The 16,667-nt window shown below is 38.5% G+C and overlaps 2 protein-coding genes across 2 annotated transcripts; one reads left to right on the forward strand and one right to left on the reverse strand.

Annotated features, from left to right (window-relative positions):
• Positions 1–2,203: 2,203 nt before the first annotated feature.
• LOC129244456 (alpha-tubulin N-acetyltransferase 1-like) lies at positions 2,204–3,783 on the reverse strand. Its single transcript, XM_054882095.1, has one exon. The coding sequence runs from the start codon at positions 3,458–3,460 to the stop codon at positions 2,810–2,812; it is 651 nt and encodes a 216-aa protein (XP_054738070.1). The 5' UTR covers positions 3,461–3,783; the 3' UTR covers positions 2,204–2,809.
• Positions 3,784–11,041: 7,258 nt separating this feature from the next.
• Positions 11,042–13,210, forward strand: LOC129246371 (extracellular serine/threonine protein kinase four-jointed). The gene is made up of 2 exons (XM_054885130.1): positions 11,042–12,621; positions 12,676–13,210. Exons 1-2 carry the CDS (start codon positions 11,090–11,092, stop codon positions 13,208–13,210), a joined length of 2,067 nt encoding a protein of 688 aa, XP_054741105.1. The 5' UTR covers positions 11,042–11,089.
• The last annotated feature ends 3,457 nt before the right edge of the window (positions 13,211–16,667 follow it).

Raw genomic sequence — 16,667 nt, forward strand, 5'->3', positions numbered from 1 at the left:
TCCGGCGATAGGTCCTCACAGTCTTGACGGATATTGTCTTTAAGAGCTGCAAGAAACTGAGGCTTGTTGACATAAACCCGCGACTTCAAAAAGCCCCACAAAAAGAAGTCTGGAGCGGTCAAATCAGGCGATCTTGCTGGCCAGTGCAAATCGCCAAAACGGGAGATTAAGCGCCCGGGAAATGCATCCTTCAGCATATCGGTTGTGGCACGTGCAGTGTGTGCCGTTGCACCGTCCTGTTGGAACCACATGTTTTCCAATCCCAATTCATCAAGTTGCGGCAAAAAGAACTCGTTGATCATTGCTCTGTAGCGCTCACCATTCACAGTAACCGTTTGGGCCGCGACGTCTTCGAAGAAAAAAGGTCCGATGACTCCTCCAGCGAAAACAGCACACCATATAGTGACTTTGAGCGGGTGTAATGGCTCTTCGTGGGTTACACGCGGATTTTCAGTGCCCCAGAAGCGTAAATTTTGCTTATTTACGTACCCGCTAAGATGGAAATGGGCCTCATCACTTATGATTATTTTTGATGAAAAATCATCTTCCTCTTGGTCAAATAAATAGTCAGCAATATTCCGCGTTCTGGAGCAGTATAGCGTAACATTGTTTATTAACGTGTATTTCGCATGTGTTTAGTACACAAATGTCAAAACAGAACTGACATTAGGGGCTAATCGCAAAATTTATAGCATTTTCTGATAGGAGGATTACTTTAGCGCCACCTAGTATGTACATATGTACAATATATATAAAGAAAAAACTTCCAATTAATTTTTTTTAACAAACCTTAAATAAGGATTTTCGAATGTTTGTAATCCCCAACTTTCTTCGACAAAAAAGTGGTCCAATTTTTAAATGTGTCCCATATACTAATTTTCTTACATAGCATGAATGTTGTTTTTGCTGTCAAAGTCAAAATAACCACAAACCAACAGGTTTTGAACTAATAAACGTCTTGCACTTACCAATTTTGCACATTTTTTAAACACCGATTTCGCAAAAATAAATACATTTTTACCCATTTCTAAGGTGTCAAAACCCACTACTCAATAAAAAAAATAATACACTCGTTCCCCCTTTTATTTGTGGTGTGCGTCTTGATTTGTTCCACAAATGGAACTTCTCACAACTTACCGAAACTTTTAAAACTGAATCCTCCTTTTGTAATAAATATTGATTTACTTTTTATTTTTTTTATTTATTTGTAAGAGTAATAATTATAAAGAACCTCGTTACTAAGGCCTTCGTCATTAAGTATGCACAACTTGGTGATGTGTCGGATGAAAGGTAACAATAAATTTGTACATTTAGTTTAGCTAAGATTTGAAAGTTTAGCAAAGCGTTAATACTATCTGAGTTTGCTGCTTTCAGATGGTCAGAGGGGTTGCTGCTGCCAAGAACTGTTGTTCGGATCTGACTTAATCCAAAGCATTCCTCCAGGAGAACAAATATTTATTTCGAAAAATTTGTAAACGAACTACAATTAATTAGAGAATTTTTTTTGTACTAACAAATTAAAGCCAAATTTACTTATCCCACTAATTGACTGCACTCACTGCGACTGACTAAAATACCTTGCAACCTAACTTACATGCATACATACATCCATACAAACCTCCCTCTTCGTTTTACATAACTCACCACGTGACTTCCCAACCAAAGCGTTTATATTTGTAAAGCACAAACGCCGCTCAGCCGCTGCTCAGTGCAAGACAGGATTGTTGCAAGCAAACTCATATTTGCTTGTACAAAAACTTGTTCCAACGGACAATTTCAATCTGTGACAAATTATTATTAAACAAAAAACACAGCTAGCAGCCGCCACAGTCGAGTCAATGCGAGTAAAAGCACAGGTTGTGTGTGTGTGCGTGTATGTGTGTGTGTGTTGAAACTGTGCATTGGACTCTTTCGACTGTGTTGTGCTCTCTTTCGGAAGTCGAGATTGAGCTCTTGGTATCTTGGGAGCACTCTTTAGCAATGAAACTATGAGGCTAGCACCGGTCAATGTTAGACTGGTTGGGCTGGCAAAAGGTAAATACAATTGAGTTTGGTTAAGGTTTCTTTTCTATTTTTTGCTTCCTTGTTTCAACAGCTCAATAAATTTTTATGTCTTTATTGTTATTGACTATTGTTTCGCTCTGAGTTTACTAAAAATGTTGTTAACACTTTTCACGGCTACGTAAAGAGTTTTTAAGGAAAGTTGGAATAGAACATTTTTTATTGAACTTTTTCGCTCGAATTCAGTCAAACGACTAACAAAACAAAGAGTCTTTTATAGAAAAAGAAAGCACAGACGCTGTTAACTCTCACATTGTTTTTTAATTATTGTTTGTACATATTCGCATGTTTGGAGTTAGTTAAACACGTATGGACATACAAGCACACATACACGCACACATACATATCAGGTGTTCGCACAAATTTAAAGATTGACTAAATCTACATATAAATATACACAAGTGCTAAAAGGTAAAAAAATGTAAGATGTATGTATGTATGTGTGTATGTGTGCATGCATTTACACTTCGAGCCTCATCAAAAATCAATTCTTCTATTCACATTTGCTTCATTTTGCATATCACTTCGTTATTGGTTCTCATAAAATTTGTTGTACAAAATCTTACAATATCCAGCATTGTGAAAAATTTTACTATAAATATATTTATGTAGATTGTATACGATTGGTTAAAGTTAGTTTTTTTATGTCCGTCGCTTAATTTCGCGACCAAGCGCAGAAGCGATTTTTTTTTTCAATTTTGCTTTTCGATTTCACCTACGCATTTCACACAAACACGTTCAGCCAACTTCATAGATATCTATTGGCCATGAGCATTTTGTGCGACCTTGCCAATTCATTTGGTTTTCCATTGCCTGTCTCGTGCTCGAAGAAGCCGTCATAGAGCACAAAGTGATTGGCCTGTGGTATAATGCGTTCCAAGCCGTAGTGTTTCTTTAGAAAACCCAGCAGTTTTTCCGATGGCCGATCCACCGAACATTTGACGGGCACCCACTTTTCTTCGCTTAACATAGTTTGGAATAGTTCTTTACCCAAACCTGTGCGCTGTCGTGCATCGTGTATGTAAAAGTCCAGTATGCAGGGCGCCTTGTCCACTTTCCGAGTTTGACCCAGTTCATCGAACAAATACAAATCTTTAGTGCCGATCTTAAGCAAACCGATGACCTCATCGCCATGCCCATTGTGTTCGCCCACATCGGCCATTAAATAGACGACTTGATTGTCGGACATGCGGAGTTTTTGTGCAGTCGTGATGGGTTTAGTCAGTTTCTGCGCTTTAGCCGAGAGTTGTCCCAAATGATCGATGATGGCCGACATCTTGGCAGTGGCCTCCATAGCTTGACGTTGATCGCCGCGGAATGTATGCGGCAATAGGGTTGAGTTCACTTTCACAATCGGCTGCGCGAAGAGATTCCGTATGTCGAATTGGAATACCGCCATTATTACTGTTGGATTTGCTTTCAAATTCTATATTGTGGCCAAGTTTTCTAATGGCACAAACATTTGCACAATGCACGTAGCCACCAAATGACAACTAATTTAAAATTTTCCGCTCTCAATCTACGATCTACAATTTTTCGAATTTTAATTTTGATTTTTCAAGCAATACAGTTTGCTATTTTTATTCATGTAAAAATGAAATAGTTTTCCAGATGCGTATAGCAAAGTTACGATTATTTAGACACAAATATTTGTATGAACATAGGTAATTTATGTAGCTTATTATTGTATTCCTTTGATCAACAAAACAAAAAACTGATTTAAAATTGAAAGGACGAACATTTGTGCCAAATTCGTGTACGTTTTGTTTTACGCTATTTTTGTTGTCATGACAACTGATGAATAGCACAACAAGTGTCGAGTGAGTCATTTGATATTATTTGTTTATTTGAATAGTGCGCTGTCCTTGACCGTGACACTTTGTGACAACACCGTTCGAAGAAGATAAATTATTCAAGGCAGGGTTGCATAAATTAGCACAAATCAAAGATTTTCAACCCGAACCTGACCAAGGTTTTCATAATCGTAGTTAGTAATATATCCGGTATAACAACTCTACGGCCATTTTAACCCTCTTGAAAGCACAAAAAGTTCATTTAAAAGGAGGATATACGAAAATATTTGATATAAAATTTCAGTGAAGTTTATCAAAGGCACAGAATCCGCCAATATAAGCGATTTGCCGTAATCGACAGGAATTCTCACCGATAACACTGGCTCAGAACAAAACAAAAACTACTTGCATATTGCGTTTATGCTTCCATATTTACTACATATGAAGCAATAATTAGAGGTCGTGTAAGATGTCTACTTTCCATCCTGTTTCAGCCATCTTGAGCTACTTAATAAATGGTGTCCTCTTGGGATAGCTACTTTTTATTTCAAAGCAAATTCAAAGCAAAAATTACTCACAAGCATAGAAATAAAAAGTTTTGCTAAAAGGGTTAGCAGGCAATACGGTTTTTGTTGTGCCACAAAACGTGCGCAAAAGAGGGCGTTAAGTTTATTCACGTCCCAAAAGACAAAATGAAGAGGAGAGATTGGGTGAAATCTTGCAGTACTTCATGGAAACAAGGTGAAAAGGATTTGGTATCAGGCGGAAGAGCTGGTATCTAGTGATGCTCTTCTGATGCCTATCGAAATTTTGCATTGCTGGATTGAGCCCGGTACGACCACTCTCTTGGTTAACGCTTCTTTGTAAGCAGAGTAAATCCTTTTTAATTTAAGGGGGTAGTGGTAGTGAGAATTAAAAACAAATTGGATTTTTGTTTGCATTTTCTTAAAACATAATATCTTGAAAATATTGTGCGAAAATTTGAAGTGAATCCGACAAATACTTTTCGAGTTATTCAACAATTAACAAAGGGAGCTCGCGAGCTCCGGACGATAACACTCGAGAAGGTAGAATGCTACGTAGGCTACAGCAAATCGATATTTTGGAAGCTGATATGACGGCTGAAGAGCTATTATATAGCCCTGGAAAAGATGACACAGTGTAAGTAATTAAATAATTCGTATAACTCTACATAAATCGATAGCAAAACTTTAAATGCGTTTTTCTCAAAACTATGTTTTTTGAACGTAACTAATTGGTAGATTACAATAAAATGTATACTGCTTTTGAAAAACATAAAAAACTCGTTCCTGATCGAAGAATTTTTTTTCCGAAAATTTCGATTTATTTTTAAACAATTAATTGAATGTTTTTTGTTTCTCGAAAATCTGAAAAATAATTTCCTGAGGCCGCCATATTGTTAATTTTGAAGAAAAAAAGCTTCGATCAGGCACAAGATTATCCATTAATAAAACTAATTTTTCTTGTCCGATTGATTTTAAATGAATTTGCAAGGACTTGTGATGATCACCGCAAGGGACTGGGCTCCTCACAATTATTATTTTTTTTGTTTTTTGAAATTTTGCTAAAGTCAAGTCGAAACATGATGTGTTAATGCTATGTTTTTATTTTTGTAAAATAAAGCAAAAAAACAATATTGAAAATCATAATTTTTCCTCTGACTACCCAACCCAAAACCATTCATTGGGCTTGGGACGATATACCAGATGATATCCAAAACTCGTGCCTGGACTTAGGTCTTCTGAGAATGGCAAAGAGATCTTTTTTGTGGCGAACTTGTAATAGAATTTTTAAAATATAGGTTATCAAAGCTTTTGTGAACAGTACCGAAAGCTGCAGAAATTGTTAAAATCTAGAAACTAAGTTCAAAACACTAAGTTTAGGTGTATTTTATTTCTGTATGATTTTGGTTATCACAAAAAAGCATAGCAGATTTGAGAAAGGTTAGGTTAGGTTAGGTTATAATGGTTGCCCAGAGAGTAGGGCCCACTTGGACGAAATAGTTTGGTTCGTCCTTTGTGATACCATTTAAGGACAGAGAAGGGGGAGGAAGGGAAGGGATGGGGGAGTGGTGAGTGATTGTGGACTACGAACGGTGACTAGTCCGCGGTTGTGTTAACCTCATTATGCTGCTGATGTAGTTCATCAGATTTTTGTTATCAACACCTGCTATATCAGCAGGCGCAGAAAAGAAATGAGAACCAAGATACTTGAATCTTAGTCCCGCGAAGGCAGGGCAGCTAAGGAGCATATGCTGAGATGATTCCACCTCATCCTCCATGCAGCTGTCGCAAAAAGGACTCGAAGTGATTCCGAGTCTCACGGCATGTGTACCTCGCGGACAGTGCCCCGTGATGATGCCCACGAAATTTGAGAGATGACATTTTGTCATTCCCAGGATATCCCTCGAACGCCTCCTATCCAAACGTGGCCAGAAGGACTTCGCGACCCTACACGTTCGTGTACTTGCCCAGCGTTCGCTGAGTTGGTGCATAGCCCAGCCTTCCAGGAGTAGAGCGCAGGTTGTCAAGGGGATCCCGATCCTCTCCTTTCGCGGGCACATTGCCTCACAGGTCCCCTGTCTGGCCAGCTCGTCGGCTTCGCAGTTTCCTTTATGTCGAAGAATTCTGATGCAATCGAGAGTGAGACCAGGCATTCCCTGACCAGCTTCGAATGCACCATAATAGAGCCTAGGGCCCTGATGGCCGCTTGGCTATCGGAGTAAATATTTACCCTCTTAACAGTTGTTACGCAAGTAAGTAGCCAGTCAGCTGCTTCTTTAATTGCGGCCACCTCTGCTTGGAACACACTGCAGTGATCCGGTAGCCTGAATTTGAGTTTGATGGGGAGCTCTTTGCAGAATACTCCTCCTCTAACCCTACCGTCCAACTTTGAGAAAACTTTACAAATAATACACCATGAAATATAAAAGGAGTATATAAAGTCGAAGAAGATATAGACACAAATACATATGCATATGTGTGTATATAAAAAGCTTAGAATGAAGAAAGGAGTCTATTTAGCCATGTCTGTTCATCCGTCCGTGCGCACTGCAGCTCGAGCAAAACTTGGAATATTCCAATGAGACTAAGTACATACATTACCTATTTGTCCCAAGCATATATTATTATAACATATAAAGAGCTCTCCAATAAGAGGTGTTATTTTGATACTCAAAGAAAAATGCTATTTTTTAATGTAAATGATCGGATGTTTATTTCATTATAAAGAGGAAGGTATGCCGTTAATAGTGGAAAATAACATCAAGTAAATCACCACCACGATCACGCTTACAGGACAATATCCTTTTCATGAAATTTTCCATAACCGAATTGCAAAGTGGCTGCCTTATGTCCTCCATAGCCTCACGTATTCCATCTTTGAGGTCTTGAATCGACGCTGGAAAGAAAAAAGGCTTACGGTGTTAAATCACAAGATCTCAGTGGCCAATTGGTATCACCTCTTCGAGAGATAACTCGGTCCGGAAACTTTTCCCTTAACAGATCAATGGCTTCATTGCTTGTGTGGCACGTAGCGCCGTCTTGTTGAAAATAAACGTTGTCCAGATCAAGAGCATCCAATTCTGGCCATACAAAATCGTTAACCATCTCTCGATCGCGATAGATAACACCTTTTATTGGAAAACCTTTTATATTTTGTATCCTTTTATTCCTTTATAGAACCCAGGGCCTCAACAATTGTTTCTGCTTCTCCCGATCTTGCGCTAGTATTTTAACCTCACTCCATGTTTTATTCGTTCTTTCTATCTGTGCCTCAATAGACCTTCTCCGAAAGTGTTAGACGGTCTTCCTCTGCGGCGGCTGTCCTCCATGTTCCATTCAACTGCGGCTCTGGTGGCGTCGCTATTAGGTCATCGTAGTGCGTGCCCAAGCCAGTCCCATTGCCGTTTGGTAATTTTCTGGTACAATAGGTTTCTGCCTTGAAGCTTGCCAAAGCAAAGAGCTTTGAACGGTATTCGGGCAGAATATGTGCATTATTTTACGCAGACAGTAACACATCAAAAGTTCTTACTAAAGAGTAGGGCGGACAGTACGCCTTTTCAGCTCGGACTCTTTCGCTGCCCATCTGCCCCTGAATGACTTTGCACGCCAACCTTATTAGTTTTGTTGTTATGCCTCCCAGTGCTTCCCGAATTGCGCTGAGTTCTACGTCATGAAATGCTTATCAAAATCAATAAATATTAGGTAGAGTGGGGTTCGCCAGTAGTTTGGTGATAAAAATGAGCAAAATAATTCAGTAACCACGCCCTTGCAGCGATGAACATTGAACACTCCATTTTTTGGAGTAAAGATGGGGAAATTAATTCAGCAGAACTTGCGCCAACTTTCAATTCTTTGCACGATTATAGATATGGCATATCAAATTAAAATTTATGCGCTGCAAAACTAAATATTATCGTTTTTTCACATTTTTATACAAATATTTTTTATTTCTTATTTCTTTGAATGAAATCATAAAAGCAAAACAAAACGAGACTGAATTGTTTGCAAACGTCAACAATGCAAAAACTGCCTCGTAGCGGTTCCACCTTCCTATATTTATATCCTGATTTTGTCTTACGTATAAGTATAGGTTTGACAAGAAAGAGTTTTACTTTGAATAAACCAAACATAACCTCAAATATAAAAAAAAATCGTGTTACTTGCACTTAAAGCTAGGATATCGAAAACTCGTAGTGGCGTTCCTGGTGCTAAGTTATCTTTGTCGGATCTCTAACTCTTCTAAGAATCAATTTTTTCAATTAAAGCTTTGTGGCTATAATAAAGTAGTGCCTTCTTATGCATATATATCTATCTGCACAGAAACTCATATGACCTCGCCTTTGAATAGAGAACGTTTTTGCGCTTTTTCTCAACTGGGAGGGAAATTCGTTTAGCGTTACATTTCAAAATAAGTTTAAGTTTTTTAAGTTAATATTTTTAAATACATAAATACGATAAAAAGTGTGCTACTTAGCTCAGCGCATCCGAACTACTGCCACTGTATTTTTGTTCTTGTATTTTGCATCACTTAGAATAATGGAAAATTTTTCTTTGAGTCAACCATTATTTTGCTTCCATGTGCACAAAAGCAAACTTTACAAGACATCAGTAATAGTTTTACGTTTGAAAGTAGATTGAAAAGAAAGATAATTGTTTTATATTCAAAATGATTTAGTGTGCCACCGTCTTAATGGCTTTCGAAACAAAAGACTTAAAACACAAACTTGAAATAAAACTTGGCAAAACACTTGCAATTTCGGTCACTATCGGTACTAAATTTTAGTTCTTAGCACAACTTTTGCATTACACAGTTAAACAATACATGCATACATACGAGTACATGAATGTGCATGCACATTAGACATGTAACCCGCAACGATTTAAATCCAAATTTTAGAATACTTCACGCAACAGCTTAATTAAGTCAGGGAACTTTCAGTGTGAATTGTCTGTTTAAACCCATAAAAATATATTGTATAGCAACAGTTAAACTTACAACAACTAAAGTGGGGGCAAAAACAAGAGCAATTAGTTAATATTTACGGACGTTTATGCTCTTTTTAACACATTCTTAATTGTAGCAGCGACGATCGCGTTCACCGATCTCAATACACCAACACAAGTGCGCTGCGTTGATCTCTCCGTATAGCATGTGCAAATGCGCGTGTGTGTAAGTAAACAGTGGCGCACGTTGCACATATGCACACCCATACATTTTAACAATATTAACAAACAGCAAATATTTGTAACTGTCCCCAGACAGGCAGTGTGGCCCGACTGATTGTGACGCGCAATGTCCTACCTTCTTCAGGTGGCTTGCTTACGTTCAGGTGGTCCATGCTGGTGTTTGTGAGTCAATGAATGAATGAAAGAGCGAATAGGCGAACAAGCGAACGAGCGAGTACAGTGAGCGCTGGTTGGATGTGAGTGAAGAGTGGTGGTGGCGCCCAGTGCTTTAATCTTGTGTTGCGAGCACTTCTAAGTCAGTCTGCAGTTGGATTTCATTGCGTGCGATACACTAAACGGACAAACATTTGTGCGGTGGTAGTTACAAAAATGTATTGGCAGAAATATTGAAAAATTCATGAACTGTTAGTTACTTGATTGTGAGAAACTAATATTGCGAGGCTAAAATAAATTACGAACGGATTTCGTTATAATAAATATTTGTAAAAACAAATGTACGAACAGTCTGCAAGTGCACCGTGGTCGATGCCTGCTTAAGTACTTTGTGTGAGCGATTTGTCTTCTGTGCGAGCTTAGGAAACGTAGACGCGAAAATTGCTGTTGCTGCTAAACTTCAAATACGTGTCGGTATCGGCAATCTTAATGCTATTTTTGCACAGATTAGTGAATGTATGCACGTTCATGCATGCTTACCTACATACGTACGCGGCATAATTTTATACAATTTTAATGATTGTTACATAGCTTGTAAACTGCTGAAGGAAAGAAAAATTGCTTCATAATTCGAAACAATTCTTACCCAAAAAAACGAGGTTCGCCAAAAACAAACCAATAAAAATCAATTTGCGCAGAGCCCCTGAGTTCACTAAAAACCATATGTGAAAAACATTATTTACGGTAGCGGATATCCTTTTATTTGTGAAACTTTGTGACGTATATTGCGAAATGTCGCGCTCGCCGACGGCAAATAGTGAGCATCTGCTGTAAAAATGTCCAAATGCGGTGTTCAATGCTGAGCTGCTAGGTTGGTTGCGCAAAAAGCAATTATTCGTAAATCACCGGCTATATGAATTTCATGCTAAAATTAATGAAAATAGTTACACATTTTAATGCAAAAAGAGTAATAAAAAACAAAAGGCCTTAACGCCAAATCGAAACAAAACAAAACTCAATCCATCCATTCGCTCAGCCAAAACTATATGCAGTGAGAAAGCTGTTAATAACGGCATAGTTTAATGAAAACCTTTCTAACCGCACAGTGAAAAATATATAAATTTTATATGAAAACTAAAATCGGTGTAAACTAACGAAAAAAATTTTACTACAAATTATTTCGCACAAAAACAAATGCCTTTCGTATCATGAAAACTTTTCAAATAAAAGACGTAGTGAAATCTTAATAGCGCATCATAATAAAAATCTGATTAAGTGAAAGGGCCATCTCGCTATTTTCATTTAAAGCATACAAATTCAATCAGCGCAACATTCCCCAAGCGTATCTTAAATTTGCACAATGGCTCCAGCATGGCAAGCTACTCGAAAGCAAATTTAAAGAACATTGAAAGTGCTGGCTTTCATTCAAGTGGTTTTAGAACTTTCACCGAATTCAAAGCCAAAGCTTCCGACCACTTTCAAAACCAATATAAAAACATGAACGACAGATTTAAAATCGACTCAGAAACCAATGAACACTCGTTTAATCGCACCTGCCAAGCATCTAGCGGAATCAACGAAAATCATTTGAATTCGCCGTATTCCAAAGCATATCCCGAAGAACTCGTCATCAATAGCGCCGCCTACATTTCCCACAGTCCACACAACGCAGTCGATCCACCGCTGCAACACAGTCTGAGTGTCATGCCGCCCTACCGCTATGGCAGCAGTGAGTCATCGGCATCTTTATCCCTGTTGCCGCTCAGTCGACGACGTTGGTTCCAGCGCCAGACTTGCTTACTGTGCATAATGGTTGCTTTTATGTTCGGTCTACTGCTGGGTGTCTTCGCTCCAATGCTTGATCTACGTGCTGTATTTGCAAATTTGTCAACCGCGCAAAAAGTTGCACCAGCAGCGATTACGCCTCCAACTTCCGATAGCCGCCTAGCGGCGAGCGTAACTGATTTAGTTTGGAAACCTCTGCAATACGACAAGCCACAGAGAAATCGTACACCGGCAACAGCAACCGGAGACCTTAGCAATGTACCACTCAGCCCGTTCTCGGTAGCCTTCATCAACGAACATCATGCGCGAATCGATGCTGAAGAAATATTGAGCGACAGCGTGCCAAATCCTGCATACGTAGGATACGATGTTGCACCTAACGAGGACTATCGTGCACAGCGCAAAGTGGAAAAGCCATTAGCGCGCACAGCAGAGAGACGTGTCTCAAAAATGTTGCACGAGGAACGCGAGCCGCTCAGACTGCAAGCAAGCCATGCCGGCGCTGCGTTAACAAATATTATACTACAGCGCCCCACAGTGCAGAAGCTACCTAAGACTGAGCCCCGTTTGCCGGGTATCATAAACGCCAACATCTATTGGGGTGATCTGGTAGAGCGCGCACTGCCCAAAGGCTTTGGCGCGGAAGATACACGTGATTGGAATGCCTATGTGGCGTCACAAACAGTAGTACAGCGTCTTGAATCAGGCTGTGGGCGCATGCAAAATCGTCTTGTGGTATTTAGCGATGGCACGCGTGCCTGTGCGCGCTACCGCCAAAACACAGATCAAATACAAGGCGAACTCTTCTCCTTCTATTTGGGACGCTTGCTGAACATGACTAATCTTGCGCCGAGCGCTGTGCTAACTGTAAATGTGGAGTCTGAGAAATGGTCGGAGGTGGTGCGCGACATAACACAAGCGCAATGGAAACAGCAACGTCCTGTGGTCTTGACGCGTTGGCTGCCTAATCTCGAACCCGCCGGTATACCACAACCATTTCAACCGCTCGACCGACATTTAAACAAACACGATGTATGGAATATTACACTGACCTTGACGTCTGCAGCTCTACCTTTGGGGTCCAGTTTATCAGATGGCGCACAGCACACATACAATACGTTGGATTCTGGCAACGCTGCACTTCAAGAACAAAACTCTTCAGGATATATTAGTTCAACATCAAATGACTTAGACTCTTCTCCAGATATAACAATTACGCCCACTTCACTCGCACTTGAACGCTTAGTTGAACTCGCTCAATGGTCGGATTTGATTATTTTCGACTACTTGATAGCGAACCTCGATCGTGTCGTCAACAATCTCTACAACTATCAATGGAATGCGGAAATTATGGCGGCACCTGCGCACAATTTAGCACGCCAATCTAATTCGGACTTACTGATCTTCCTGGATAACGAATCTGGTTTGCTGCACGGCTATAGGCTGCTCAAGAAATACGAAGCCTACCATGGACTCTTGCTGAACAATTTGTGTGTTTTTCGCAAGCCCACCATACGCGCCTTGCGACAGCTACGTGAGGCGGGTGCGGGGCGAAAGCTACGACAGCTTTTCGAGCAAACGGCAAGCGAAGAGGTGCGAGATGTACTGCCCACTTTGCCGGACAAATCAATTAAGATACTCATCGATCGCATTGATCGGGTGCTCGAACAAGTGGATAAATGCAAACAGTTGATGGACGATAGATAGTGACTTCTGCAACTAAATTGTCTTAATATTGCGCGGGGAAGCAAAGTGGTAACCCTTAGGAGGGGTGACTTAAGAATGTTAAAAGAAGATGGGTAGAAAACTTAAATGATTTTTGAGGTGCTCTATGTAAAAATGATTGTAAAATAATTATGCTTTAAATTTTAAATATTTTATGAATAATTGTATTTTGTAGTAAAATAGGCGACCAAGCGAGTCAACGAGGTGGAAAAGTCATTGTAAAGTCATAACTTTTAGTTTCTGCATGTGATGTGATTGCAATGCATTTCGAAGTCCAGTCCAAAAGACATTTGCAAATCAGACTGATAAGAGGTTAACTTGTACAGTAAATATGTAAGTTCAGTGTATAATAGCGTTTGTATAAAATAACTACTAATAACTACTAAGATTTAAGGTATACGAGAGGCACATGGTTCTAATTTCACTTTATGCCACTTTACTTTCTCAATTTTCACTCACCTTTCAATAAAACATTTTTGTAATTACCTCGCAATGGAGCAAATTCCTGGAACTCTTAATGTTAGCCTTGTAATTTATGAATAGTGATAATTTCAAAAAATTTACTGACGTATTCAAATCTGAAATAAGTAAATGAAATAAATTGTTAAACCTAAAGCACTAAGTCTATAAATGTATTTCATGCTAAAATCCTAGTTATGAAGTACGAAATATTAGCGTACCGTAGAAACTCGATTCTTGCACATAATGAAAACGGGGCTCGGTGCAAACTTCGAGATTGTCGCAAGTACTGAGGGGTTTTCCATACAAATTAAAATAGTTTTTTTTAACTGATAGCAATCCAAGTTTATTTGTTTTTATTATATTAATTCAATACACTTTCAAGCGATAAGTTTCTTTTGAGATTAAGAAAATTTTTGTTTTTTTTTTGGTTTTTTAAAGCTCGCTTGTTCAGAACGACACCTTTTCTGAGCCCCTGCAGCGCCACATCGTTTAAGTAAGCATTGCTTTGCTCTGCCCAATCCAAACATATCGCACCCTAAATACAAAAGGGCCACAACTCAAAATGAGCAGAAGCTCAAATATGACCGAGACGTTATCAATAAAACGGTCCGCGGATGACATATGGCAAAAATAAATTTTTTGTTTTTTGGAAGGACTGTTATAAGCTTACATGGCAAATTTCAGCGTGATATGTCACATAGTTTGTTTTCTGTGCTACTGTAAACAAGTCAAGCTCGAGTGTGGAAAATTTTCAGTTGCGCCCCTTTTGTATTTAGGGTGCGATATATTGAATGCTGATATTGCCTCCTCCGATTTAATTTTATTCGTATTTAGCATCACGCCGTTAGTTCCTTCACCGACTGTTTCGTCGTCTTCATTACAGTATTCCTCTTTTAAAGCTGTGTGTTCCGAATGAGGTTCAATAATTCCTTACTTGGTTTCAGATTGGGAGACTCGTTGCGCACAAAGGACCTTTTTTACCTCTTTATTTAAGCAAATTTTGATTAAAATGGGATTCTTTGTTTGCACAATAAGCGAGCATACCGCTGGAATCAGTGTTCTGTGAAACCATATGTGTGAATGTTAAGGTCATCCAGGCACTTTACTTCCGTTGTAGACAACAGACATATCAGTAAACTTTCTTTATGAACACGGATTCGCCGATTTCCCAATAACCATGATTTTTATCAGCATTTGTACAAGCAAGGGGGGTTTTACTGATCTTATGCCCAGGCACCGAGGTTTCATTTGACCTTACAAGAGTTTTATCGGGTAAGGGCTACCAAAATAAGCCAGACTCAGCGGCTTTGTGCATCTGCTATTTTGTCAAAGTTTAATTCATAATTATTTTGTTAAATTTGTCCAAAAATGTTACTCTTATTTGACCATTTTTCTCCTTTTACTACCTCTTTTTAATGTTTGCAACCCAATCATTGCTAGCGTGGAAGCATCCGAACTTTCCCCCATTTTGCCATGTAATAACTTGGTTTCTCTTTTAGCATATCACTTTTGAACCAATTGAACAGCGCCTTTTCCATTTTTGAAAACTCAGAAATCTTAAGAGTTTTCCTTTTACCTGGACCGGATTCAGATCGCGTAACAAACTTCTTTATAGACTGTTCATTTTTTTAATACGAGTTATTGTAGCTCATTATGAGACCACTCCATACAAAAGTTAACGCAAAACGGTCATTTCGCCAGCAAATGAATTAGACGGCACTTCCCTAAATTCATTCAGCTGATTCAATTCAAAAATTGTCATTACCAGAATGACTTTGACGGTACTTCCGCGAGCTTTATTCTCAACGTAATACAGCGTAAAAAGAGCAAAAGCGAAAGACAAAACAAAAAATTTTGCAAGTACTGAGTACGCAATCAAAATAATAATTGTGCCGCAAGTATCGAGATGTGCAAGCATCAAGTTTCTACTGTATGTATATCTACTGATAAACTGGAAATGCAATCATATCGCTTTCTATCTTTTAATATAAGTCAGGAGTAATTCGTTTTATCACAATTTAGCTGACAAATCACTTCTGTAAATATTTTAAATTAAGTTACATTTTTAATAATAATAATAAATATGTTGTGTAATCAGGGTTTCACTAACAATCAATCAAGCAATTTGTAATACCTACGTGCGTATTTAAAATTATACCTAAATATTTAAATAATTATATTTAGTTTAAGAAATCTTCTGAGAGATCTTCTGAGAGCTCAATACGCACAGTTAAATGGTGACTATTAGTAAATAGTTAATTTCTAAAAACTTCCCACTTGGCTGGAACTTTAGCATCACTTAATTTTATGGCGTAATTTACAATCAGTTGAGGAAGTTTATTCTAGGCAAACAATTCCAAAGAGGATTTTATAAACCATTCGGGAGGCGATTTTATTTTTTACTTTTCTTCACAATTGTAGGGTTTTCTTTTCTTGGAAAAAATTCCGTCTCATTACATCACAAAATTAGGAAAAAATTGCCATACGAGCCGCAGAAAATATTGAGTATTTCATATGAGAATAGAAGTAAAAAAAATTAACACAAATTATTTATTGAATATACCAAGTTATTATTATAGGTTTTGTACTTCGATAAGAAAAACACAATTTTATGATTTGAACTGCATTTTATTATTCAGTAAAGTCTCCATGAACATCAATACACTTGTTCCACCGAGATTCCGACTTATGAATTCCAACCTTAAAGTGAGAGTCTGAAAGGCCTGCAAAATACGCTTCCCCAGTTATTTTGACCTGATCATTTGATTAAAAACGCTTTCCACGCATTAATGTTTTTAGGTTTGGAGATAGCTGGAAGTCACTAGGAGCCAAATCTGGTCAATTCAAACTTTAATTCATAGATTTTAGTAATTGTTAAAATGCTCTTGTGGCACGGCGCCTTGTCCTAATTAAAAATAATTTTTTGCTTTTGCATTCGGATCTTTTTCACGAATTTTTTCCTTCAGCTGGTCTAAAA

The sequence above is a fragment of the Anastrepha obliqua genome, chromosome 4 (assembly GCF_027943255.1).
Source record: "Anastrepha obliqua isolate idAnaObli1 chromosome 4, idAnaObli1_1.0, whole genome shotgun sequence".
NCBI classification, from domain to species: Eukaryota; Metazoa; Arthropoda; class Insecta; order Diptera; family Tephritidae; genus Anastrepha; species Anastrepha obliqua.